This window comes from Myotis nattereri (assembly GCF_964212035.1).
Source record: "Myotis nattereri genome assembly, chromosome: 10".
NCBI lineage: Eukaryota > Metazoa > Chordata > Mammalia > Chiroptera > Vespertilionidae > Myotis > Myotis nattereri.
Genome location: NC_138085.1, coordinates 83,871,475 through 83,896,985, shown reverse-complemented (window position 1 = coordinate 83,896,985; position 25,511 = coordinate 83,871,475). Strand labels below are relative to the sequence as shown.

The window sequence follows — 25,511 nt, the reverse complement described above, 5'->3', positions numbered from 1 at the left end:
CTGTGGGGTCCCGTCCGGTGAGTCTCCTTTCCTCCCGACCTCGGGCGGCTCCCAGGGCCTCGCACTCTCCTTTGCTCTGTCGTGCCCAGGATTTGTAGTTGTTTTAAATTGTTTTCTGTCGGCCTGTCTATTATTTTTCTTTTTCACGTTCCCCCTCCCCTTTGGCAGCCATCAACTCCACATCATGAGCCTGCTTCTGTTTTGTTGCTTCATCATTGTCTTGTGTTTTTTTTAGATTCAACGTATAAGGGAAATCATATGGCACTTGGCTAGGTCCATCCATGTTATTGAAATGGTAAGATTCCATTCTTTTTTGTTGCTGTGTAATATCCCATTGTACATAAGTACCACTTCTTTATCCACTCACCTATTGATGGGCACCGAGGTTGCTTCCATATCTGGGCTGTTGCAGATAATGCTGCAATGAACATAGGGGTGCATATACCTTTTCTTTGGATAAATACCCAGCAGTGGAATGACTTAGTCTGTGGCACCTCCATACTGCTTTCCACCGGGGCTGTGCCGCGCGCACTCCCACCAGCAGAGCACGAGGGCTCCCTTTTCTCCACATCCTCGCCTCACTTGCTATTTGTTGGTTTATTGCCGCACTTGCTATTTGTTGGTTTATTGAGGGCGGCGGTTCTGACAGGTGTGAGGTGGCAGCTCGCTGTGGTTCTCGGCAGCTCTCTGGCGACTAGTGCCGTTGAGCATCTTTTCATGTGTCTCTTGGCATCCGTGTGTCCTCGTCGGTGAGCGTCTCTTCAGCTGCTCAGCCCGTCTTTATGAAATGCCGATAAAGGATGATGAGTCACTTTCCTAAAGCTTGCTGACCCTAGGTGGTCAGCGTCAAAGACATTAAATTCAAATACGAATTTACTGAGCTGGGGGAGGAGGGTGGATGGAGGTGGAAGAGGGTGTAGGGGGGAGAAATGGTGATGGAAAAAGTAAAATAAGGAAAAAGTGTACAGTTTACCTTTTGTTTTAAAGAAGAATTTGCTGAGCAGGAATCCTGCGAGCCAGGGGCCTGGGTGTGGGACCTCAGGGCTGGGTGAGGTAAGCCCTGATCTGCACACAATCAGAGCCGATGACCAGCCTCCGATCAAATACCACCGCCCCTCTCCGAGCGCAGACTGCAGAGTGCTCTGGGCGCAGCCAAATGTGGACTAATCTGTGCTCACTCACCTGGGCCCCTGACTTCTTGGAAGAAACAGAATGTTCTGGAACACGGTGGTGGTCTTAAAAAAAGGGAAGGCTGTTGTTTTGTTTTCTCATTTTGCAAGTAGATCAAACCAGCACAGAGCGTCACAGGTACTTGGCTTCAGTGAGCCTGTGAGTGGCTCTCACGGCCGGAAGCCTCTGGAAGCTTCCAGCGTGTCTGACCGACTGCGTGGATGTAGGAGGTGTTGGCTCCGTGTGGCTCTTGGCTGTGCTCCTCTGGTCACCCGTCCACGGGCCTGTCACCCCCAGGAATAGACACCCCCCCCCCTTGGGAGGCTTTGCCACCCCAGCACCCACTGGGTGATGTTCTGGACGGACTCACTTTAAACAAGTTTCAGCCACCAAACCCACCGGCAGACAGTGGCGTTGTGTTCACTGAGAAACACTCAAACCTTAACGAATTTGTGTGCGTTTATTTGAGCCAAACTGTCCACAGTCGCCAGGAAGCAGGTTTCACCTTGTTTTATAAATTACAATCGAGGAGATTTAAGTCGGTTCCATGAAATGCATGGGTGTAGATTCCGGAGAACCTCTGGGAGTGGGTGAAGAGTGAATGATAGACACTTCTTTTAACTTGGGTGGGTGCCCGATCGTTCACAGTCAACAACTAACTCAATAACAATGAGGGGCCTTGTGCTGTGAAGGGTGGGGAAGGAGGAAAATTACTTTGTTTTTGCAAAGGCATGTTCATCAGCCATGTTATCTTAGATGCAAAAAGACAACAGGCCTAGTGAAGGTGAGGATTAACCCTTATGGGGAAAATACTGCCTTAGGACATGACTCCCCACCAGAAACTGCTTTTAGTTAAAAACAAACAAACAAGTTTTCCTCTCAGACCCCCTTCGTGGTGACTGTAGGTCTCTGAGTTTGCAAGGCCGCCACACAGGCCTCCCCTGAGCTGGTCAGGTCAGCACGCGGCCCCTTTCGTCCACGTGGGCACATATTCTAGTGGGAAATGGCCTTGACCTGCGGGTGGGACCTGCAGGGAACATGACCAGAACGTGTGCCATTAAATCTACTTAGAGCAGCGGTTCTCAACCTGTGGGTGGCGACCCCTTTGGGGGTCGAATGACCCTTTCACAGGGGTCGCCTAAGACCATCGGAAAACACATACATAATTACATATTGTTTTTGTGATGAATCACTATGCTTTCATTATGTTCAATTTGTAACAATGAAAATCCATCCTGCATATCAGATATTTACATTATGATTCATAACAGTAGCAACATTACAGTGATGAAGTAGCAACGAAAATAATTTTATGGTTGGGGGTCACCACCGCATGAGGAACTGTATTAAAGGGTCGCGTCATCAGGAAGGTTGAGAACCACTGACTTAGAGTCAGGGCCCACAGAGCAGCTCCATTCAGTGCACGGCTGTGCTGCCTCGGCCACATTCACGAACGTGAGAGAGAAGGCAGAGTTCAGTGCTCCGTGCTGGTCAAGCAGGCTTTCCCCCCACCTGTAACTCGAGCGTTTACTGTATACACAATATGTCCAGCACGGCCAGTGCTCAGTACATCGCCACTGAATTGAATCAGTAGGAATGCACATGTTGGCTCCTTTTTAAATATATATATATTTTTTCATTGATTTCAGAGGAAGGGAGTGGGAGAGATAGAAACATCAGTGATGAGAATCACTAATCATCTGCCTCCTGCACGCCCCCACTGGCGATCGAGCCTGCAGCCCAGGCCTGTGCCCTGGCCTGGAATCAAGCCCAGGCCCCTCAGTCCGCAGGCCGATGCTCTATGCACTGAGTCAAACCAGCCAGGGCGACTCCTTTCCTAATTGTTCATGATGGAGTAGTACAGGCACCGTCTAAGGGGGCCCCTCATAGGCGGTCACTGCAGGTAACTCCCCCAGCTGCTGATGAAGGAATTTTGGGACCATGTTGGTCCACTCCAGGGACAACCTATGAACAAGACTCGAGACGGCAAATGCTGGTCACCGGCGAGGAGAAAGACAGCGACACAACTTCCGTGTCCGCCCGATGAGGTGAGCTGTCCCTGCCGTGGCCACCTGGCCCAGCCGGACCCACCTTCATGTTTATTTCCGTCCTTCTTACAGTAGCCAACCCTCTTACGGTTAAAAAACTTATCTTTGAAGTGTTATTAAACATTGGTGGGGGGTAGGGGGGCCCACTGGGTCACAGAAAACGCACGGAGCTGTAGCCAGCAATTACTTAAAAACCAGAAATATCTGTTACTGTCCTGTGCATGTGCCTTCGAAGCTCTATTACGATGTGAGAGCCCCTCCGAGCTGAGCAAGGAGAATGTCATTTCCTCCCCATCTTGGGAGACTGATGTGGACTCACTGCAGGTGAGTTTGTGCAGTTAATTTTATCTGAGAATTGAATGAGCCCCACGTAGAGCTTTCTTCATGTCTTGGCAAATCAATCATTAATGACTAAGCCTAAAGGAGATATTTTTAAAATGCCTTTTGTCTTTTACCAAAAAAAATAAATAAATAAATAAATAAATAGATGGCTTTCTAATCATGCGGCCTTGTGGGGGGGAAATTCAAGCTTTAGAAGCATCGCGTAGGGTGCCCTGCAGGGGGGAGCCAAGGTGTCCTGTCAGCAGTGTTTTCTCTCCCTTTCTTTATCCCTCTCTCCCTCCATCCATCCACCCACCCACCCTCCCACCCATCTATCCATCTATCTGTCTATCCATCCAAATTCCAGCATCCAGTCACCCAGTCACCCACCCATCCGTCCACCCATCCATCCACTCACCCATCCATCCGTTCATCCATCCACCCACCCACCCACCTACTCACCCACTCATCCATCCATACATCCGTCTACCCACCAATCTATTCATCCACCCACCCACCCACCCATCTATCCATCTATCTGTCTATCCATCCGTTCATCCATCCACCCACCCACCCACCTACTCACCCACTCATCTATCCATCTGTCTACCCACCAATCTATTCATCCACCCACCCACCCACCCATCTATCCATCTATCTGTCTATCCATCCATAATGTATTCACCCACTCACTCACCATCCATCCGCCCATCCATCCATCCATCCATCCACCTACCCATTCATCTACTCACCTACCCATCTGTCCATCCATCCACCCACCCACCCACCTACTCACCCACCCATCCATCCATCCACTCACCCATCCACCCATACACTCATCCATCCATCCATCCATCCATCCTTCCATCCTTCCATTCACCCACCCACCCACCCATCTACCCATCCGCTTACAAACATTTTTGACTGCTAATATTTGCCAGGCTTTTCTTGGACAGAACAAGAAACAAAACCGACACATCTTGGAGGCTTCCAGCTGCCGTGTCAGCCAGAAGCCTGTCCTCTCCCCATCACTCCCTGCTCCCCCCACACCCCCCCCCCATTGTCCTCCTCCTCACGTCAGACGGTCAGGCACCTGATCCCGAGTTCACCCCTCCCCCCTCCCCCACCCCCCACCCTCCCCCACCCCCCCACCTGCCCCCACCCCTCCACCCTCCCCTGCCCCAGCAGCGCTGGGTCCGTGCAGCCCTGGGATTGGAAACGCCTGTGCTGACGGGAACTTCTCTCTGGACGTGTTTGTCCGAGTTGACATGGGACAAAGGCCCCAGGGAAACAAAACAGAACAAAAAGTGTACATTTAATGTTGATTTGAGCAAATTTCAGTTTGAGAGAATATATGTTCTCTTTCTAGGCCGTTTGGGGCTTTGTGATGACAGTTAAGAGTCTAAAAACAAAGGCCTAATTTAGAACACAATCCAGTTGAAATGTTTTCCACAGCTCAGAAAGGTAGATTTAGTCTTGGAGGGGTGGGGGAGGGGGGAGGGTGGGGGAGGGTGGGGTGGGTGGGGGGTGGGGTAGGGTGGGGTGGGTGGGAGGGTGGGGGTGGGGGAGGGTGGGGGAGGGTGGGGGTGGGGGAGGGTGGGGAGGGTGGGGGGTGGGGTAGGGTGGGGCGGCGGGGGAGGGTGGGGGCGGGTGGGGGGGTGGGGAAGGGTGGGGGGTGGGGGGGTGGGGGAGGGTGGGGGGTGGGGGGTGGGGGCCGGGCCTTGTGGGGAAGCAGCTGTCGGGCCCCAGCTGGAAGCTGTGGTATTTGCTCTGAAGGTTGAGAAAAGGCGTGTGACTGGGCTTTCACACACACCTGAGGGCAGCCTGGGCTTTCAGAAGCGCACGCCTGGGCCTGTCACAGACGGGACAGCAGACGATCCTGGTGTGAGCTCCTCAAAAAGCCAACGCATTCTCTTTATTTCCGTTTCCAACGGCGCTTTCTTTTCAATCTTCCAGCTCGTCCTTGAGACGTGGTCAGCCAGCACAGGCGTCTCGGGAAAGTCCTCTGGTGCTTCGTTCCTGTCTCACCAAACGCCGATGCTCTCAGCACACGACACAGGAGCGAGGTCCTCAGGTCCCGGAACAAGCCTGGAGCGCAGAGCCCGCCTGGCATCACTAGCGTCATCCATCCCTCGGCAATTCACCTTCCGGAAAGGCAGTTTGCTTTGGTCCAACCCCCAGGTGGCGCCCTGAGGTGAGTTGCCTGAATCTTTATCAGTGAGTGAGCCCTGGCTGGTGTGGCTCAGTGGATAGAGCCTCTGCATGTGGACTGAAGGGTCCCAGGTTCGATTCTAGTCAAGGGCACTACCTCAGTTGCAGGCTCAATCCCTAGTGGGGGGTGAGCAGGAGGCAGCTGATCAATGATTCTCATCTTTGACTCTTTCCCTCTCCCTTCCTCTCTGAAATCAATTAAAAAAAAAAAAGAGGCAGCGAATGAATGTGCAGAGTTGGGGCCGGGGCCCCATTATTCCAGTGCTTTCTGCGGCTTCTGCTGATGTTCTGAACCCTCTGGTGAGCGTGCAACCGGCTCGAGGGCCCAGTGGACCGCAGAGGGCGGTCACGGTCCAGCAGTCACAGGACATCCTGCTGCCGCAGGCGGGGCCACCTGACCACGGACCCGTGTCCCGTGTGCGGGGCGTGCTCACAGGGGTGCCACGTGTGTGGTCGGAGGCTGCGTGTGTGCCTGGCTGTGGGCACTTGTCCTGAAGCAACAAGCTACTTACATCAGCGCAGTCACATCACAGCTCTGATGCCAGGATGTCCTCGTGGGTCACAGGCGGGAAGCTCCACATGGTCCCAGAACAGACACGACAGGGGGGCTCGTGGGCTGTCACTCACCCTGGCTCAGCGAAGGGGCGGGTGGCAGGCCAGCGGGCGGGGCTCGGGGCTGCGGGGGAGGCGTGGGGTGCTGAGGTGACATGTGCTACTTCCCCGGACACGAGCTCGCGCCTCACTCCCCTCTGCAGACTCGCCCTGGGATGGTCGTCAGACCACGAGTTCCTTGTTTTATTATTGTTTTTAAAGCAAATATTTTTTAAAATGTATTTTTATTGTTTTCAGAGAGAAAAGAAGAGGGAGAGAGATAGAAACATCAATGCTGAGAGAGACCCATGGATTGGCTGCCTCCTGCACGCCCCACACTGGGGATGGAGCCTGCAACCTGGGCATGTGCCCTGACCAGGAATCGAACCGTGACCTCCTGGTTCACAGGTCATCCTGGTTAAGTTAACGCTCAACCACTGAGCCACCCTGGCCAGGCTTAAGTTGAGTTTTGATAGGAAAGCCTTTGGGTAACATTCCCAGCATCTAACTCAAGTCGAGAAGGGACTCCTGGTGCCTGGTCCCTTCTCCACCCCACCCTCCCCTCCCCTCCCCTCGTGGAGTCTGGCAGTGAGATCTCCAGGACGGAGGCCTGGCTGGGACCTGGGGCCCTGCCCTCCCTCCCTGCCTCCCTGGGGGGCCTGCCTGAGGGTGGTGATGCAATCCCAAGGCCCAGAACCAGGCCCTCCCCCCCAGCCCTGCCGGCCACCTGGCTCTCTCCTCCCAAACCTCAGTATTGTCATTTCTAACCCAAACTCCCACCAGGGTGACCGGTCCCCAGGGGCCCCAGCTCCTCACAGAGGGACAGGATGTCCCTCCGCACAGACACACTCCGTGTCCGCACCTGGGACCACACATTCCTGTGACCAGAGCTGGCCCATTAAAAGGTCCAATTACAGAAAAAAATCCAAATTTTGATTCTGGCTGGTTTTTCACTGTTTATCAACAGCACAAGTGTAACCCCGCTGGGCGGGTGGGGCAGCTCCCTCCAAGCTCGCTGTCCCCTGCGGAGGGACCTTTTCAATGCTGATGGTGACAGTGTTATGCTGCCCATCCTGTGGCTGAGATTGGGGCTGCCCATCCTGTGGCTGAGATTGGGGCTGCCCATCCTGTGGCTGAGATTGGGGGGCTGCCCATCCTGTGGCTGAGATTGGGGGGCTGCCCAGCCTGTGGCTGAGATTGGGGGGCTGCCCAGCCTGTGGCTGAGATTGGGGGCCTCTGTGTCCTGTTGTAGAACTTCACCTCACCTCTCCCTCTGGGAGGCAGCCTCCTTATGCTCCGCTGACTCCTGACAAGAGGGAATGAGAGGAGGAGGAAGGGATTTCACAGGAAACCTGAGATGAGGTGGGAATGGGGCAGACAGCCTTCCCGGCAAACATCACCCCAGGGAGAGGAGACGAGGCTGGGACACTGAGTAGGGAACAGCCAGCTTTGCGGGTCCTCGCCTGGCCCCTGGGGCAGCCCCTTCAGCTGGCCGAGCGAGCATCCGAGCCCTCTTTTCCATTAGCAGCAGCTCAGGAAAGCGAGAGAGGAAGGCCAGGTGTTGTGGTCGACTCAGCTGCTTTCTTCCTCAACGTGTTTTCTTTTCCTTTCTCCTGAAGTGTGGCCAGAGGCTCCGCCTTTCGGCCCATAGACGCCTGGCAAGGACACCGGCCGGACTCTGGTCGCCCCAGGGACGGGCCACTCAGCGCGGCCACTTGAGCGGGCGCTGGAGCGCAGAGCCAGCTTATAGGGGAGCAGCCAGGCCCCGGAGCAGACGCGGCTGAGGTTCGTGGCTCAGAGCAGCTGCGGCCACAGGAGCTCCTGGTCCTCACACTCACCTCCGGGCTCAGAAGAGGAGAGAAGGTCAGCCTGTAAGACGTGCTGCTTCCATTTGCTGGGAGAAATGCACCATGGGAACGTGTGCGGGAGCCCAGGGGGGCTGTGATGTGGGACATAGGGCGACTCTGGGGAGGTCTCCATGACCTCCAACCTCTGCTTGGGTGCAGGTCAGTTAACTCCAGACCAGACGCATCCCATCCAGGAAGCCCGGATGAGGAAGACGCGGTGTGGGGCACAGAAATGATGGGTGTGGGGTCTGCTTGGTGATTCTGAGATCATTTCACGAGCCGGAGAGAGAAAGCTGCAAAATTCCTGTGCCTTTAGGGTTTATAATGGCTGAAGTCCTATAGTCGTTTTTGTGCATAGAGGTGTTACGGGAAGCAGAGTTATTTTATTCCCGGACTTCCTCCCGGTAACTTTGCACGATTGGACGTCAGCATGAAACAAGGGCCGGTGTCACTGAGCTGCTCGCTGACTGCAGCTGCCAGTCTGCCAGGTTCCTTCTCGGGTCATGAGGACCCTGCGGCGGCTCAGCCTGCGGGGCGGGTGGCCCTCCCGCTCAGGGAGGGACTCGGGTCCTCCGCTGCCCACGCCAGCCTCTGGGAACCTGCCGCTGTGTGGGGACAGGAAGGGTCGCCGACAGAGCGCCTGCCTACAAGTTGCCCCAAAAGGCAGCCCCTGGGGACCCAGCCCTGAGCGTGTCTCTTCATTTGGTTGTAGAATGAGCGCGCCTGCCGCCCTGGGCGTCACGCTGGCCGTGGCCTGCAGCCTCGTGTTCTTCCGTGTCCTGAGGGGCCAGGCCCTCGGGGGTAAGTGACAGATGGGTGGGGTCTGAGGACCCGGCAAAGTCCCCGCCCTTGATTCCAGAGCAGAGGGCGCTGGGGCTCAGAGGCAGGTGGGAGGCCCGCGGGTTCGCTCCCTTCCCAGAAAAAGAAGAGCCATTCATGAGTTTCACAGAATTAAAACAGCTCCTTCTGGAAAAGAACAGATTTTCCCAGGAGTGCTCAGCAGACGTCCATTTACCTGCTCAGGTACTTGGAGCAGGAGAGCGTTTGGGAGCATCTGCTTGCTCCTTTGCCGTAAAGTCCCTTCGTTAAGTAACTTATGTGGTGCCCTCCGGGAATCAGGGTGTTGCATCACCAGACCTGGTGACCAAAGCAGAAAGTCCTGCCGATGAAAGAAAATAAGATGCAGACCATGAACAGCAGGAAGCAGAGGCGTGGCCAGCAGGGAGAGGCGTGGCCTGCAGAGGAGAGGCGTGGCCTGAAGAGGGGAGGCGTGGCCTGCCGAGGGAAGGCGTGGCCTGCAGAGGGAAGGCGTGGCCAGCAGGGAGAGGCGTGGCCATCAGAGGAGAGGCGTGGCCAGCAGGGAGAGGCGTGGCCAGCAGAGAGGAGTGGCCTGTAGAGGAGAGGCGTGGCCTGCAGAGGAGAGGCGTGGCTTGTAGAGGAGGCGTGGCCAGCAGAGGAGAGGTGTGGCTTGTAGAGGAGGCGTGGCCATCAGATGAGAGGCGTGGCCAGCAGGGAGAGGCGTGGCCTGCAGAGGGGAGAAGCAGGAAGCAGCCTTTGTTTAAAAAGGAAAAAGTTGACAAATTCATTCCAGTTCCTTGGACTTCGTATCCTTTACTTGGAGCCTCGCATTTTAACTTGGAAATGGGTTTGCAACATTGTGGACCATGTGCACCGGACTCCCAACCAGCAGATGCTCATTTCTCGCAGCTCTGGAGGCTGAAGTCCAATCCAGACGCCGCGGACCTGGGGTCTGACGAGGGCCGCGTCCTGGTCCGCAGACGCCAGGGGAGGCCCCGGGGTCTCTGCTGTCAGGGCCTGGACCCTGTTCATGAGGCCCCATCTCCTACCGCCCTCAAAAGGGGCGACGGAAGGTCAGCCGTGAATTTGGACGACAAACACAGACCATGGCGCTTCCTGGCCATCCCAAGGACTGAGAGATAAAACAAAATGGGCGTCTTTTCACTGGAAGCTGCGGGCACATTGGAGTGGTTTACCTTTCGTTAAAAGCACAGGCTAAGTCCTGGCCAGTTTGGCTCAGTGGATAGAGCGTCGGCCTGTGGACCGCGGGGTCTCGGGTTCGATCCTGGTCAAGGGCACAGGCCTTGATTGCAGACTCCTCCCAGCCGGGGCCCTGGTGGGAGCTCGTGCAGGAGGCACCGAATCGATGTGTTTCTCTCACATTCATATTTCTTTCCCTCTCTCTTCCACGCTCTCTAAAAACCAATTGAAAAATATCCTCTGGTGAGGATTTTAAAAAAAAAGCACAAGTTAAAAGAGGCAAATATTACCATGAATTTTCTGTTTTGCTGGTTCAGGTAACAAAAATATTCAGAAAAGGCTGTAGAGAATCGTGGCGGCCGGGGCCAGTGAGAAAAAGGCACAGCCCACTGCACCCACCTGAGGCCAGAGCAGTGGGCCCTGTCCTGGTGCCCGGGCACCGGCGCTCTGCCCGCGACGAGCTGCCACAGGTTAAGGTGGGAAGACGGGCAGGGACCCAGCTGCAAGCGGCCACAGCTGCACCACGGAGAGGCTGATAGGATGTGGTGCTGGCTGTTCATGCTGCGCTGAGGGTGGCACTGGTTCCACAGGGAAGTCCGAGGACTCGCACCCGCTCAGCGTTTTGGAGAAGAGCCGGCACCTGGAGGACGAGGCCACCCACAGCACAAGGGAGAGGTACGTCTGTACCCACGAAGGGGACTGGCCATGCCCGGCCCGGTGTGCCTGGTCCTGTGACACCTTCGCCTGTTTCCCGAGTTTCATCTCACAACCACCTCCAAACTGGCCCAGAGTCTCCGTTTTGCAAATTCAGAACCAGAGCTCACGTGGACTAAGGCACTTACCACCGTCTGTGGAGGCAACCGGAGGAAGCATTATTCAGTCTCCCAGTCTTTCTCTAGCAAAACAGAGCCAAGCACAGCCATCGCCCAGCCAATGACCGATCCCGGCCTGGGGGCGGGGGAGGGGGGATTGGAAGTCCTGATGGGTGGGCGGTTTCTCTCCCAAGAATTAGGCACCAGCTGCGGAGACAGGGTTACGGCTGCTGGGATAGAGCTGAAGTTCACCAGGGCTGTGGGGCTAAATCTGCCCATGTTCTCTCTCTTTTTTAAAAATTTGTTCAGAGAGGAAGGGCGAGAGAGAGAGCGATAGAAACATCAATGATGAGAGAGAATCACTGATCGGCTGCCTCTACACTGGGATCGAGCCACAACCTGGGCATGTGCCCCAACCAGGAATGGAACCGTGACCTCCTGCTTCATAGGTCGATGCTCCTGGGAACACCAGCTGGGCAAGAAGCAGTAGATTTTTATATCTCCCCTTTGTGCCGTAGAAACCTCAAGAAAAGAGACATCATTTCTCCATCTCGGCTTCTGTCTTTTCCCAAACTCCCTGAACCAACAAGACAAGCTGTTTCCCGAGCGGCAGAGCTCATGGAGACGTCCGTGTGGGCGATGAGCAGAAGGGTTTACCTGAGGCAGTCACAGCCTCCAACAGGTGAGCGAGCGCTCGGAGGGGTCCCGGTCCCCCCGGGAGTGCCAGCCAGGAGTACCCCTTCTTCAGGGGCCGGGCGGGGCCCCAGGAAGGCATGACTCCTACTCACACGCAGGACTAACCCAGCAGTTGGTAAAACATGATCTTCTGTTTTTGTTCGTCTGAGGATGAACTGTTTCTCTCCTATTCAAATTGGATTTGGAGAACCAGCTCGAAATTAATTTGTGAACAAACAGCAATAGAATTGGCAAAAGAAAAACCCACAAAAACGAAAGAGCCTGTTTTCTGGGGTCCTGACCTAGAACATTCACCAGCGTCAGCAGGAAGGAGTAGGAAGGTTTTGTAGGCGGACACACCCATCTCGTCAGAGGACTTGGCCCGGCAGGGTTTAGGCGGGGAGGGCAGATACCAGGTGGTCGCCGTCCACTGAAGCATCGCGTGGCTGGACACAGGCCTCAGCTGTGCCCTGTGCCACCGAAGACATGCCCAGCGAGGTCATGGTCACCCCGAGAACTGGCCTTCCCCGGGCTCAGAGCTCTTGAGACCTGCTTTTCCGAAAGATCAGAAGAAAATAAAAGTTAAAAGCCCGTCTTCTGAGCAGTGGGGATGCTCTTGGGGGTTGAGCGGGAGGATTATTATGTGGGACCCAGACCCCGGAGCCCACGGCAGGTGTTGGGTCAGGGGGTGTGGCCTCACAGAGGGTTTACGCCCCGGTGTTCCCCAGATGCTCTGTCGGAGGAGCTGCTGAGCACCATTGCCAACGTGTCGGGGTGCCTGCCCCACATGCTGCCCCCGCAGTGTCCGGACACCTGCCTGGCCGACAAGTACCGGCTCATCACGGGAGCCTGCAACAACAGGTATCTCGTCACCCCTGACCTGCAGGTTGGATTGGAACCTGACCCCCTCCCGGCCTCTGTCCTGGGCCCTCACCCATCTTTACACGTCGTCTGAACGCCCGTCTGGCCGGCGCTGCCTTCCACATGGTCCTGTGTCCAAATGGCAGGGCCACTGGGACCCCACACCCTAGGGTGGGGGTGGGGAAAGGGTCACACAGGGTGACCAGGAACGCGGAGGAATGAGCAGGGTGACCAGGAATGCGGAGGAATGAGCAGGGTGCGTGATAGGCGGGGAGCGGGCCTCAGCCTCGTGCTGCGGGCAGGCCCCACTCCCGGATCGGGGCTGAGACGGGACCAGCAGGAGGACACGAGGTTCCTCCCTGCGACAGGCACACAGACAGGCCCTGCCTGGGAGAGGCCGGGACTCAAATGTAGACCAAGACCACCCCGGGTGCTGAGAGGCAGAGAGCAAAGGTCCCGCTCACCACCTCGCTTCTGAGCTGAGGTGGTTCAGCAGTTCCCCGACCTGCTTCTCGCAGCCTCTTCACACTGAGCGTGCACGTGTGAGGCAGGAGCAGGTGCAGCCCCGGGCGGGGTGGGTGCCTGAGGGACGAGACACCAGCAACTTTCCAAACTGCATCTTTATGGGAGCCCCCCAAGTCCCTGTCCTGCAAGTAGGGCCCCCCTGCCCGTGCGGCCCCAGTGTGAGGGGCACCTGAGCCGGAAGGGCTGTTGGAAGGTGGGAAGGTGTCCTGGGCTGAGAGAAGGGCACACCTGGACCTGGAACCTGGAACCAGGAATGTGAGAGGATCCAGATCCATGCGCCCCCAGGAGCCCGTTCACTCGGTGGCCCCCCTGGTGTGAGGCCGGCTGGAGGCCGTGGTGTGAGTCTGGCTGGAGGCCATAGTGTGAGGCCGGCTGGAGGCCGTGGTGTGAGGCCGGCTGGAGGCCCTGGTGTGAGGCCGGCTGGAGGCTGTGGTGTGAGTCTGGCTGGAGGCCATAGTGTGAGGCCAGCTGGAGGCCCTGGTGTGAGGCCGGCTGGAGGCCCTGCTGTGTGTCTGGCTGGGGCCCTGGTGTGAGGCTGGCTGGAGGCCGTGGTGTGAAGTTGGCTGGAGGCCGTGGTGTGAGTCTGGCTGGGGCCCTGGTGTGAGGCCGGCTGGAGGCCCTGCTGTGTGTCTGGCTGGAGGCCCTGGTGTGAGGCTGGCTGGAGGCCGTGGTGTGAAGTTGGCTGGAGGCCGTGATGTGAGTCTGGCTGGAGGCTGTGGTGTGAGGCCGGCTGGAGGCCGTGGTGTGAGCCTGGCTGGAGGCCGTGGTGTGAGGCCGGCTGGAGGCTGTGGTGTGAAGTTGGCTGGAGGCTGTGGTGTGTGTCTGGCTGGAGGCCGTGGTGTGAGGCCGGCTGGAGGCCGTGGTGTGAGCCTGGCTGGAGGCCGTGGTGTGAGGCCGGCTGGAGGCTGTGGTGTGAAGTTGGCTGGAGGCTGTGGTGTGTGTCTGGCTGGAGGCTGTGGTGTGAGGCCGGCTGGAGGCTGTGGTGTGAAGTTGGCTGGAGGCCGTGGTGTGTGGCTGGAGGCCGTGGTGTGAGTCTGGCTGGAGGCCGTGGTGTGAGGCCGGCTGGAGGCCGTGGTGTGAGCCTGGCTGGAGGCCGTGGTGTGAGGCCGGCTGGAGGCCGTGGTGTGAGCCTGGCTGGAGGCCGTGGTGTGAGTCCGGCTGGAGGCCGTGGTGTGAGCCTGGCTGGAGGCCGTGGTGTGAGGCCGGCTGGAGGCTGTGGTGTGAGCCTGGCTGGAGGCCGTGGTGTGAGTCCGGCTGGAGGCTGTGGTGTGAGCCTGGCTGGAGGCCGTGGTGTGTGTCTGGCTGGAGGCTGTGGTGTGAGTCCAGCTGGAGGCTGTGGTGTGAGCCTGGCTGGAGGCTGTGGTGTGAGTCCGGCTAGAGGCTGTGGTGTGAGTCCGGCTGGAGGCTGTGGTGTGAGCCTGGCTGGAGGCCGTGGTGTGAGCCTGGCTGGAGGCCGTGGTGTGTGGCTGGAGGCTGTGGTGTGTGTCTGGCTGGAGGCGGCATTGAGCCAGGGCCCGGGGGCTTCCCTTGAGGATGGTTTCTTGTAGGTGGACCTGCTGCCTCCTCCCTCCTCCTCCCGCCCTCCCCTCACCTGGGCACCGTTGTCTCCACAGAGACCATCCCCGATGGGGCGCCTCCAACATGGCCCTGGCCCGGTGGCTGCCGCCCGCCTATGAAGACGGCATCAGCGAGCCCCGAGGCTGGAACCCCCACTTCTTATACAACGGGGTTCCCCTGCCCCCGGTCAGTGCCCGACGCTGCATGACCTGCATTAGGGTTAGGCTCCATGACCTGTCCCTGAGCCCGGGGGGAGGTGGCAGGCTGTGTGCGGGTGTCTGTGGGGTCCCCTCCCCCTCCCCTGCTCCCCTGCGGGAGGGGCCCCTTGTGGCAGAGGAACTGACGTCACCCTGTAGCGAGGGGACCGCAGGTTAAAGGCCCGCCTGCCTCCTGGGGGGGGTGGGGGTGGTCCTAAGGCCTTTGTCACAGGGGAAGCCAGGCCTGTTCAGATGTCAGACGCGTGGTAGTCAGGTGCTGGCTCATCCCAGCCAGTGATCCCTCCCCACCCCCCCAGACAGACCCCTGCCAGTCCAGCCTGACCCGCGGATCCCTTTCTCTCCAGGTCCGGGAGGTGACACGGCAGGTCCTCCACGTTGCCAACGAGGCGGTGCGGGAGGACGGCCAGTACTCGGACCTGCTGGTGGCCTGGGGGCAGTACATCGCCCACGACATCGCCTTCACGCCACAGAGCCCCAGCCAGGCCGCGCTCGGGGGCAGCGCCTGCCCGCGGGCCTGCGAGAACCGGGGCCCCTGCTTCCCCATCCAGGTACCGGGTGTTCCCAGGGTCCTGCAGGGGCGCCGGGACCCCAGGTGACCGCGCCTCCCCGTCTCCCACAGCTCCCCGCCTCCGCCGCCCAGGCCGCTGGCGCCGCCTGCCTGCCCTTCTACCGCTCGACGGCCGCCTGTGGCAGCGGGGCCCAGGGCGCCCTGTTGGGCAGCCTGTCCCCGGGGAACCCGCGGCAGCAGATGAACGGGCTGACCTCCTTCCTGGACGCGTCCACCGTGTACGGCAGCTCCCCGGCCGCCGAGCAGCAGCTGCGGAACCGGACCAGCGCGGAGGGGCTGCTGCGGGTCAACCAGCGCCACCGTGACCACGGCCGCGCCCACCTGCCCTTCGTCTCGCCCCGCGCGCCCCGGGCCTGTGCCCCCGAGCCCGGCGCCCCCGGCCGCGCGCCCTGCTTCCTGGCGGGGGACAGCCGGGCCAGCGAGGTCCCCGCCCTGACGGCCCTGCACACGCTGTGGCTGCGAGAGCACAACCGCCTGGCAGCCGCGCTCAAGGCCCTCAACCCGCACTGGAGCGCGGACACCGCCTACCAGGAGGCGCGCAAGGTGGTGGGCGCCCTGCACCAGGTGCGCCGGTGCCCTCCGGAGCCCGGGCGGGTGCGCGAGGCCACGGGGGTGCTGGGGTGGGGGGGAGGCTGACATGTGACCAGGAGTCCGGCAGGAGCAGGTTCAGTCCGCCCGCTGGTTCCTGGCGCCCAGAGCTGTAGGGTTTAACTCAGCGGGTCCTGGCGACCCCGAGCCACCTGGGCAGCAGGGGCTTTGGTAGCTTCTGCTTTGAATCAATGGAGAAGATAGGGAAAGACAATGTGTGTGAGGCTGGGAATCCAAGCGGAATAGGAGTCTTAGTCCTTTCCTCGCTTATGGTGGTTGAGGTGGGATCAGAGGATTGCTGTTGTGTTCCGTGTGCAACTTGTCTGTCCTTCCCGCCTTCCACCCCGTAATTTAAGACTTTCCAGACTTTCCTCCTGCCAGTGGGTCTGTGGTGTGCTGTGTGTGCGTGTGGTGTGTGTGTGGTACGAGTATGTATATGTGTGTGTTGTGTTGTGTTGTGGGTGTGAATGGGGATGTGGCTCTGCACACGTGTGGTGTGTGTATGGTATGTATGCACGTGGTGAGTGTATGTGTGTACATGTGGGTATGCATGCGTGTAGGTGGTACGTAGTGTGTGAATGTGAGTGGCACATGTATGTGTGTGTGGTGGCTGTACATGCGTGTACATGTGAATGGCACAGGTGCTGGAATAGCAGGTGGGAGCTCTCTCTCCCTCGTTCTTCCTCTTTGAAATCAATAAAAATAATTTTTTAAATCAATTTTTAAAAACTCTGTGGAAGAGGCTTTTGCAGCTAAGGAAGCAGCCCGGGTGGGGGTGGGGGCTGCCGACCTCCTGGGGTCACCGGCTGGTCTGCGTCCTGAGCCCCGGGTGCCAGGTCCCTGAAGATGGGATGTTTGCTGTGGGTGCAGGAGCTATTGCCACGCCCGCAGGGGGAGTGGGCGCGAGGGGAGAAGGTGGTTTGGACGGAAGTCTGCCACGTGTGTGAGGAGCCCGTGGGCGGCAGACCTCCCGGCCAGTCAGTGCTGAGGCCCAAGGTGGCCTGGTGTCTGTCCTGCCCCAGAGGGAGTGGGCGGCTCTGACATCCGCCCAGGCCATCGATGCGGGAGCTCCGAGGCTGTCGGACGGTTGGTGCTGCACCTGCTCACCTGTGTCCATACCTGGGCAGCGTGGTCCCTCCCCGGACACCTCTGAGCCCGGGCTGGGCAGGGAGACCCTCCTTCCCTGAGACAGACCAGCCCTGCTGCCTCCCCCCCCCCCACTTCCCCTCCTCCTCTCCCATCCCCCCTCAGAGACTCCCATATCTCCTTTCCCACAGATCATCACCTTGCGGGATTACGTCCCCAAAATCCTGGGCCCCCAGGCTTTCGGGCAGCACGTGGGCCCCTACGAGGGCTACGACTCCGCCGTGGACCCCACAGTGTCCAACGTGTTCACCACGGCTGCCTTCCGCTTCGGCCACGCCACGGTCCACCCCCGGGTGTGGCGGCTGGACGCCAACTTCCAGGAGCTCCTGCCCCCGCTGCTGCTGCGCGACGCCTTCTTCAGCCCCTGGAGGGTCCTTAACGAAGGTGCGAGCCCCCCTCCTCTCTCTCCCTCTCCCTCCCTCCTCTCTCCCTCCCTCCCTCTCAGAGACAGAACCCACCGCAGCCCCCTCAGTGCCAGCGTGCCCCACCGTTCACATGGGCCGTTGGGTAGATCTTGCCAGTCATCGGTGTTTATGGAGAAAGCACGTGTGCTTGGAGCTTTTATTTTTCTATTTAATTTTAAACATATTTTTATTGACTTCAGAGAGGAAGGGAGAGGGAGAGAGAGAAACATCAATGATGAGAGAGAATCACTGATTGGCTGCCTCCTGCTGGGGATCGAGCCCACAACCCGGCCTGTGCCCTGACCAATCCGACCGTGACCTCCTGGTTCATAGGTCGATGCTCACCACTGAGCCACACTGGCCGGGCTGCTGGGAGATTTTAAAGGCTTAGCTGTTCCTCAGAAACACCTGTGTCAGGCCTTGCAGCTCAGCATTCCCGGGGGAAGGTGTCCCAGGCCCGCTGCCCCCCCCCACCCCCCGGGGTTTCAATGACACTGAAGGAAAGCGGACTTTATATCCGAGGCCCTTTTCCGTAAACGCTGTCCGGAGGCCACGCTCAGCGCTAGGTGGTTTCAGAAGGTCACGGCGGGGTCACGTGTGGAAGTGAATAGTTCAGAAACCGCTTCAGTGTCTGGGTTCTCCACACTCCCCGGTCCCTCCTTTCTTCCTGCCCCCTGTTCTCTGTGTGTCCGGAAGCTTCTCTCCGGGGGCTCTTGGCTCTGAGTGGCTGTGGGGAGGAGGATGAGGAGGCCACTGTACCTGCCCAGTCGCCACGGAAACGGTGGGCACAGCGTGTGGGAGAGGCCAGGGTGCAGCCAGGCTGCCAGGGGACCTGACCGGTCCCCACAGGGTCCCCGAGGGTGGCTGGCGCTTTGGAGGTGAAGGGCTGCCCGCCCCCACACTCCTCAGGGCTCCCTCAGCCAAGCCAAGTCCCCACTGCTGTTACTGATGTTAAAATTCAGCAACTGTAATGTTTTTGCTGCAGAAAAATAAAGCAAAAAACTTGAGCATCTGCCCTGGCCAGGTTTCTCAGTGGTTAGAGCCCGTGGACCGGGGGTTCCCGGGTTCGATTCCTGATCAAAAGCACGTCCCTCGGTTGCGGGCTCGATCCCTGGCTCTGGTCAGGGCACACGGGGAGGCAAACAATTGATGTGTCTCTCCTTCTCTCCCCCTCCTTCCTCCCACCCACTCTCTAAAAATCAGTGGAAAAAGGAGCCGCGGGTGAGGATTAACAACAAAACACTCGAGCATCTGAGGGGCTCACATCTGGGTCCCCTCGGACCTAAGTCCCGACCACCCCGCACCCGATCAGTCCCCTCAGGCTCGGGGTCCAGGCAGGGCCAGGCACCCACAGCCGGCGTCGGAGAGAACTGGAAAGCTTCGGGGGCTGAGTCGGGGACCCCCGAGGGCGTTGGTTAGGAAAGCGTGTGGTTCAGGTCTGGCCGGAGACATGTCGCCCTCGGGTGTCTTGCAGGAGGTGTGGACCCCCTGGTGCGGGGCCTGCTGGCCAGGCCGGCCAAGCTGCAGGCGCAGGGCCAGCTGGTGAGCGAGGAGCTGACGGAGAGGCTGTCCGTGCTGGCGCCCGCCGGGACCTTCGACCTGGCGTCGCTGAACCTGCAGCGGGGCCGGGACCACGGGCTGCCAGGTGAGCGCCTCGCCCCCTCCCCCCCCCCCCACCGCCCCCCGCGGCCGGGCTGGGCCTGGGGGCGAACGGGAGGCCTGCTCCCTGGGTCGGGTCTGGAGTAACTGTCTGCAAACCCGCTGTCCACTTCCCAGAAGCGGGCTTTCCCCGTTCTAATCGGTGTGTAGTGTCTCCTTGTTCTCCTTGTTGTGTTGTGTTGTTGCTCTATAGGGCCGAAATGCTTTTATTGTTTTCATTTTTATTTATTTTTATGTTTTAAATATATTTTCTATTTCAGAGAGGAAGGGAGAGGGAGAGACAGAAACATCAGTGATGAGAGAGAGTCATTGATTGGCTGCCTCCTGCACGCACCCTACTGGGGATCGACCCGCAACCCGGGCATGGGCCCTGACCAGGAATCGAACCTGGGACCCTTCAGTCCGCAGGCTGCCGCTCTATCCACTGAGACAAACTAGCTAGGGCTATTTTTATTTATTTTAATTTTTTATTTTTTCCCTTGGTACTATATTTCCTGTTTTTTTTATGTTTTTAGATATTCACACTCTTTATCTTTCATTTTTATTTTTTAAAAAGCTTTATTGTTGAAAGTATTAATATGTTCCCCTTTCCCCCATTGACCCCCTAGCACCCCTGCTCCCCGCCCCAGCCTCACCCCTGTTGTCAGTGTCCATGGGGGATGCCTGTTTGCATACAAGTTCTTTGGTGATCACTTCCCACTCACCCCCTCCCCCTTCCCTCTAGTCCATCTGCAGAGGAGCCGCTCACTCTCTTAGACAACGGGACCCCGTGGGCCTGGCGCCCTGTGAGGGAAGAACCCAGGGGGGGGAGGGGGTCCGGGAGGCTGGGTGTCCGGGAGGCTGGTGTCCGGGAGGCTGGGTGTCCGGGAGGCTGGGTGTCCGGGAGGCTGGTGTCCGGGAGGCTGGGTGTCCGGGAGGCTGGGTGTCTGGGAGGCTGGTGTCCGGGAGGCTGGGTGTCCGGGAGGCTGGGTGTCTGGGAGGCTGGGTGTCCGGGAGGCTGGGTGTCCCGGGCCCATTGTAGAGTCCGCGTCGGGCCTCCCAGGGCCGGCCTGCACGACACAGTGTCACAGGGAGGTCAGGATCCACGCCTCCCGTCCCCGTCCCCTTGGCCCCCGGCCTGGGCTGTGCCTGACCCGCTGGCCCAACCTCCCGGCCATGGTGTGCCCGGCCCCTCTTCTCAGGGTGGGCCCTGGGCGTCCCCCCTGCACCCTCCCTCGGGTCCACTCTGGGCCCCTCTCCCCTCAGCTGTCCCCTCCACACCATCAGCCCCAGGCTGCCCCTGCCCCCGGCCCCAGGCCAACCCCGTGCCCTGTGCCCTGTGCCCGTGCAGGGTACAACGCCTGGCGGGAGTTCTGCGGGCTGCCCAGGCTGCACACCCGGGCTGACCTCGGCAGCGTCATTGCCAACGGCAGCGTCGCCGACCGGATCATGCGCCTGTACCAGCACCCGGACAACGTGGACGTCTGGCTGGGCGGCCTGGCCGAGGACCAGCTGCCGGGCGCGCGGACGGGACCCCTGTTCGCCTGCCTCATCGGGAGGCAGATGAAGGCCCTGAGGGACGGCGACCGGTAGGTGTCGGGGCCGGTCACCCACAGCCCGGTGCACAGGAGGCGGCCAGGCCTGGGCCGGGGCCACGGCTCGGCAGGGTGTGGCGGGCAGGCTCGCTCCCCGTGACGCTGGGGAGAAACACCTGGACGCCCTCTCGCTCAGAGCCGTGGTGTCCTGGACGGGAGCCCTGACCAGGGCGGCCCCGGTCTGCTCCCTCCGTGCAGGTTTTGGTGGGAACATGGCGGGGTGTTCACGGAGGCGCAGAGGCGGGAGCTGGGGACGCACTCCCTGTCGCGGGTCATCTGTGACAACACGGGCCTCTCCCGCGTGCCTGCCGACGCCTTCCGCGCGGCCACCTTCCCCCAGGACTTCACGCCGTGTGAGGGCGTCCCCGGCCTGAGCCTGGAGGCCTGGAGGGAGGCCCCCCCAGGTAACTGAGCCCCCTGCCGCCTTGGTTAAGGGCGCAGGCCCCAGCGCAGGAGCGGCTGCCGGTCAGCACTTGGCAGAAAGCAGCAGGGAGCTGGGCCGCGTCCTCGTGGCGTCCCCTCTGGCGGGCAGGACGCCCCGGCCGGGACCCTCCCCGGAGGAGGACGCTGCCCGTGTGGCTGGGTCAGTGCCGAGGGGGCGCCATCATGGCTCCCGGACTCACAGGAGTGACGGCTCGGGCGCGGCCTTGGTTTCCGGGGGACGGGGTGCCCCGCGCCCCCCACCCACCCTGGCCTCCACCTGCCTGGTCCCCGGGGGCCCCCCACACTGACGGCTGCAGTGGGTGCAGGATGCTGACCTCCCTGCGGAGCCAAGGCCCCTGGTTGAGAAGCTGTCACCTGGATGACACATTTAAAAAAAATGTTATAATTGATTTCCGAGAGGAAGGGAGAGGGAGAGAGAAACATCCATGATGAGAGAGAATCATGGACCGGCTGCTCCTGCACGCCCCCCACTGGGGATGGAGCCCACAACCCGGGCCTGTGCCCCGACCACAGGGAGAGACACAGGGTGGAGGAAATGGGGACTCCAGGCAGAGACAGCAGGAGAGGCGGCAGGTTTCCCATTGAGGGAAGAGAACCTGCAGCCTGGGGGGCCATGTGGGGCCTGGGGGGCCATGTGGGGCCTGGGGGGACCGTGCGGGACCTGGGGGGTCGGGGGGGGGCCTGGGAGCAGCCCCAGGGAGGTGACGAGGTGACAGAGCTGACGCCCTCTCCCCGGCCCAGAGGACGCGTGTGGCCCCCTGGAGCGTGTGGCAAATGGGGACTCCGTGCTGTGCGGGCCCCCAGGGCGGCGTGTGCTTGTGTTCTCCTGCCGGCACGGGTTCCGGCTGCAGGGGCCCCAGCAGCTCGCCTGCTCCCGCCAGGGCCGGGACGACCAGCCCCCCGTGTGCAAAGGTCAGTCGCCAACAGGCGTCCTTCAGTGGCTCTGCCCCAAACCTGCCCTTTCAGACGCTTAAAAATGAGCCTTGTTCTCGGGGGTGCTCCGGGCACAGGCGTCCCCACCCATGTGGCCGGGAGGTCACGGTCCGCTCCTGCCGACCTGTCCCCGGGGCACACCTTTCCCAGACGAGGCGTGCAGGTGGGCGCATCCCAGGGCCAGGGAGGGACGCAGGCGGGACGGACGGCAGCCTGGGGGGCGGGTGGTAAAGAAGCTGCAGAGCCAGTTTCTCTAGAATCGACAAGTGTTTCCACAGGAAGAACCCGAGGGCAGGCGCCCACCAGAGGCAGCGCAGGCTCACAGCCCACACCCCCTGGGGCCGCTGGCCGTCCCCCCTGGCTCTCGCCGTTATCACTCCCCGGGTGACGCCCGCAGCTCACCCTCCGGGAGCAGAAGTTGGCACACGGGAGGCTTCAGTGGTTCAGACTTAGTGCCGCCCACAGTCAGGCGCTGTGCCCGGGCCTGGCTCCATGTTGGCAGGACACCGAGGACAGGGCCAGGGACCGCAGGCCCCCACGAGCTGACCATCCTCTTCCAGGAGGGGACGGAGGGGCAGCGGGCTCCCTGGGAAAGGGGCCCACCCACATGAGTCACGGTGGGCTCAGGCTCGGGCTTGGGGTCAGGTCAGGCTCAGGGTCAGGGTCAGGGAGGTGGAAGGGGGCTGTGGCCGGGTCCTCAGCCAGGTCCTGACCTCCGTGCTCTGTGCAGACATTAATGAGTGTGAAGACGAGCGGGGGCCACCCTGCCAGGCGCCCGCCCGGTGCAGGAACACCCAGGGCAGCTTCTGGTGTGAGTGCTCGGAGCCGTATGTGCTGGGAGACGACGGGCGGACCTGTGTAGGTGAGCCCACCCCTGGGGGCCCCGCCCGGGAGATACACATCTGGGCTGACAACTCCGGCTGTGCTGGAGCTGAGGCCTGCTTGTCCACGAGGCTACGCTCTCTGGGGCTGGGAGGGAGCAGGCACGTCCAGTGACTACTTAGGCCGAGACTGACCCCGGGACCCAGCGCTGCCCTGGGCCTGCCTCACCCCCAGTGAGTTATCGTGTACAGAACAGAGAGGGTGAGCGACTTGCTCGGGACCACACAGCCCGCAGGCACAGACCTGGGATTCGTAACGTAGCTCCTGTAAAGGAAAAACAGCCTGCAGATACTTGTTAATGGGAAAGACAGATTTATCCACCCTCCGTGCAGGCCTGAGCTTAACCCCAAGTCCAGCAAAGACCACGGTGCACAGCCAGCGGCGGAGCGAGGGCGAAGGGAAAGCAGCAGAGGCACGGTGGGCGCAGACTTGGGACGGGGTCCGGCTCAGGTCCGGCTCAGGTCAGGTTCAGGTCTGGCTCAGGGTCGGGATCAGGTCAGGCTCGGGGTCAGGCACGCTGCCACTGCCTGGGACCCATGGGCTTGCTGACCGGCGGGCTCTCACTCAGACTCCGGGAGGCTCCCGAAGGCGTCCTTGGTGTCCATCGCGCTGGGCGCCCTGCTGGTCTGCGTCCTGGCAGCCGCCACCTGGACGGTGATTTGCAGGTGGTAAGTCCCGTCTTCAGGGACCAGGAGCCCACGTTCTCCCCGTGGAGGCTGGTGACCACGCTGCTAGTCCCCGCCGTGTGCGTCCCCTCTGCGCACAGGAACCTCCCAATTTTCTCTCATCTCTCCCTTCTCTCCTCACTCTCTCAATTTTCTTGGATCTCTAGTTTCTCTCCTCCTTCTCTCAATATTCTCATCTCTCGTTCTCTCCTCATTCTCCTCATTCTGTCTCCTACTCTCTTCATTCTCCCAATTTTCTCTCATCTCTCACTTCTCTCCTCATTCTCTCAATTTTCTTGCATTTCTAGCTTTTCTCCTGTTCTCCATTTTCTTCCAGCTCTCGCTTCTCTCCTAATTTTCTCTATTTTCTTGGATCTCTCGCTTCTCTCCTCATTCTCTCAATTTTTTCTCATGTCTCACTTTTCTCCTCTTTATCTCAATTTTCTCTCATTTCTCACTTCTCTACACATTCTCTAACTTTTCTCGGATTTCTTGCTTTTCTCCCCATTCCCTCACTTTTCTCCTCATTCTCCCAGTTTTCGTGGATCTCTCACTCTTCTCGACATTCTCACCATTTTCTCTCACATCTGACTTCTCTCCCCTTCTCTCCATCTTCCTGGATCTCTCACTCTCCTGCTCATTCTCTCACTATTCCCCCATCTCTCGCTTCTCTCCTCATCCACTCAGTTCTCTTGGCGCTCTCGTTTCTCTCTTTGTTCTCTGTATTTGTTGGCTTTCTCGCATCTCTCCTCATTCTCTTTATTTTCTCCCTTCTCTCCCTTTTGTTGTCATTCTTTCCACTTTCTTGGATTCTCGCTTTTCTCCTTATTCTCTCAGCCTTTCCTCATCTCTCTATCTCAGTTTTCTCTCCTCTGCCCTTCTCTCCTCATTCTCTACGTTCCCTCGAGGCGCCGACAGCGATCCACAGGGAGCGCTGCTCCGGGAGCCGCACCTGGAGGAGGACGGGCGCGGGGCTGCCGCTCGCCGTCTGCAGGAGCAGCTGCTGCCCTCCTCACCGGGAAACGCTTTCCCCCAGGTCCTCGCTGACGGAGCCTGTGCCCCCACATTGTGATGATTGTTCCTGGGAAGCCGCTCTGTGACGATGAGGACGACTCGGCCACGCCCCCCAGCCTCCCCTCTGGTGTCTGCAGAGGAGCCAAGGGGGGGAGATGACCCTCAGGCTCGTCACCACCCGTCAGCGAGGGAGGGCGGCTCCGCGTGTCGGGGTCACTCCCACTGAGCCCCGTGCCGGCCTCAGGACCAGGGACCCGTCGGTGCCAGCCTCGTGCCCTCTGCTCACGGGGTGGTGTGGGTCCCTGGGGGCTGGACTTCTGCCTCGGACACTGTGCTAACGAACAAGTAAGAAGCCAGCACCCCCCCTCCCGCCCACGGGTCCCGGAGTAACCACGCATCGTGGCTCGGAGTCCTGGCAGCGTGTAACTGGGCCACGCGTGGCCATCATGGGTAACAGCCCCGTGAGCAGCCCTGGAGGTCACCCTGAAGGTCACCGTGCCGCCCTTGTCTGGCAGAGGGATCCTCGGGTCCCCGCGTGGAGGGAATTGGCGTCACAGCAAATTAAGGTTCAAAGAGAGGTGACCACACAGTCACAGGCGACCCTGTGGCAGCCGCTGGCCGCTCAGTGGACAAACTGTCCCCAGAGCCCCATGTCCACGTGGGCTGCTGTTCTCCTCATAAACCCATTCGGGACGCATGCACTGTCCAGGGGGAGGACCAAGGCTGGCTGTCCCCGGGACAAGACTGGCCTTCCCTTCATGACACAGGCAGGCGGCGCCACCTGGTGGCCGATGTGGGGA

The 25,511-nt window shown here is 59.8% G+C and overlaps 1 protein-coding gene across 1 annotated transcript; it reads left to right on the top strand.

Annotated features, from left to right (window-relative positions):
• Positions 1-8,901: 8,901 nt before the first annotated feature.
• TPO (thyroid peroxidase) lies at positions 8,902-24,797 on the top strand (the record flags this gene model as incomplete). The annotated part of the gene is made up of 15 exons (XM_081101463.1): positions 8,902-8,989; positions 10,777-10,861; positions 11,517-11,680; positions 12,402-12,534; positions 14,673-14,802; positions 15,179-15,382; positions 15,454-15,966; positions 17,268-17,520; positions 19,015-19,185; positions 20,530-20,767; positions 20,972-21,177; positions 21,959-22,129; positions 22,881-23,012; positions 23,601-23,700; positions 24,734-24,797. 15 exons carry the CDS (start codon positions 8,902-8,904, stop codon positions 24,795-24,797), a joined length of 2,652 nt encoding a protein of 883 aa, XP_080957589.1.
• Positions 24,798-25,511: the final 714 nt, after the last annotated feature.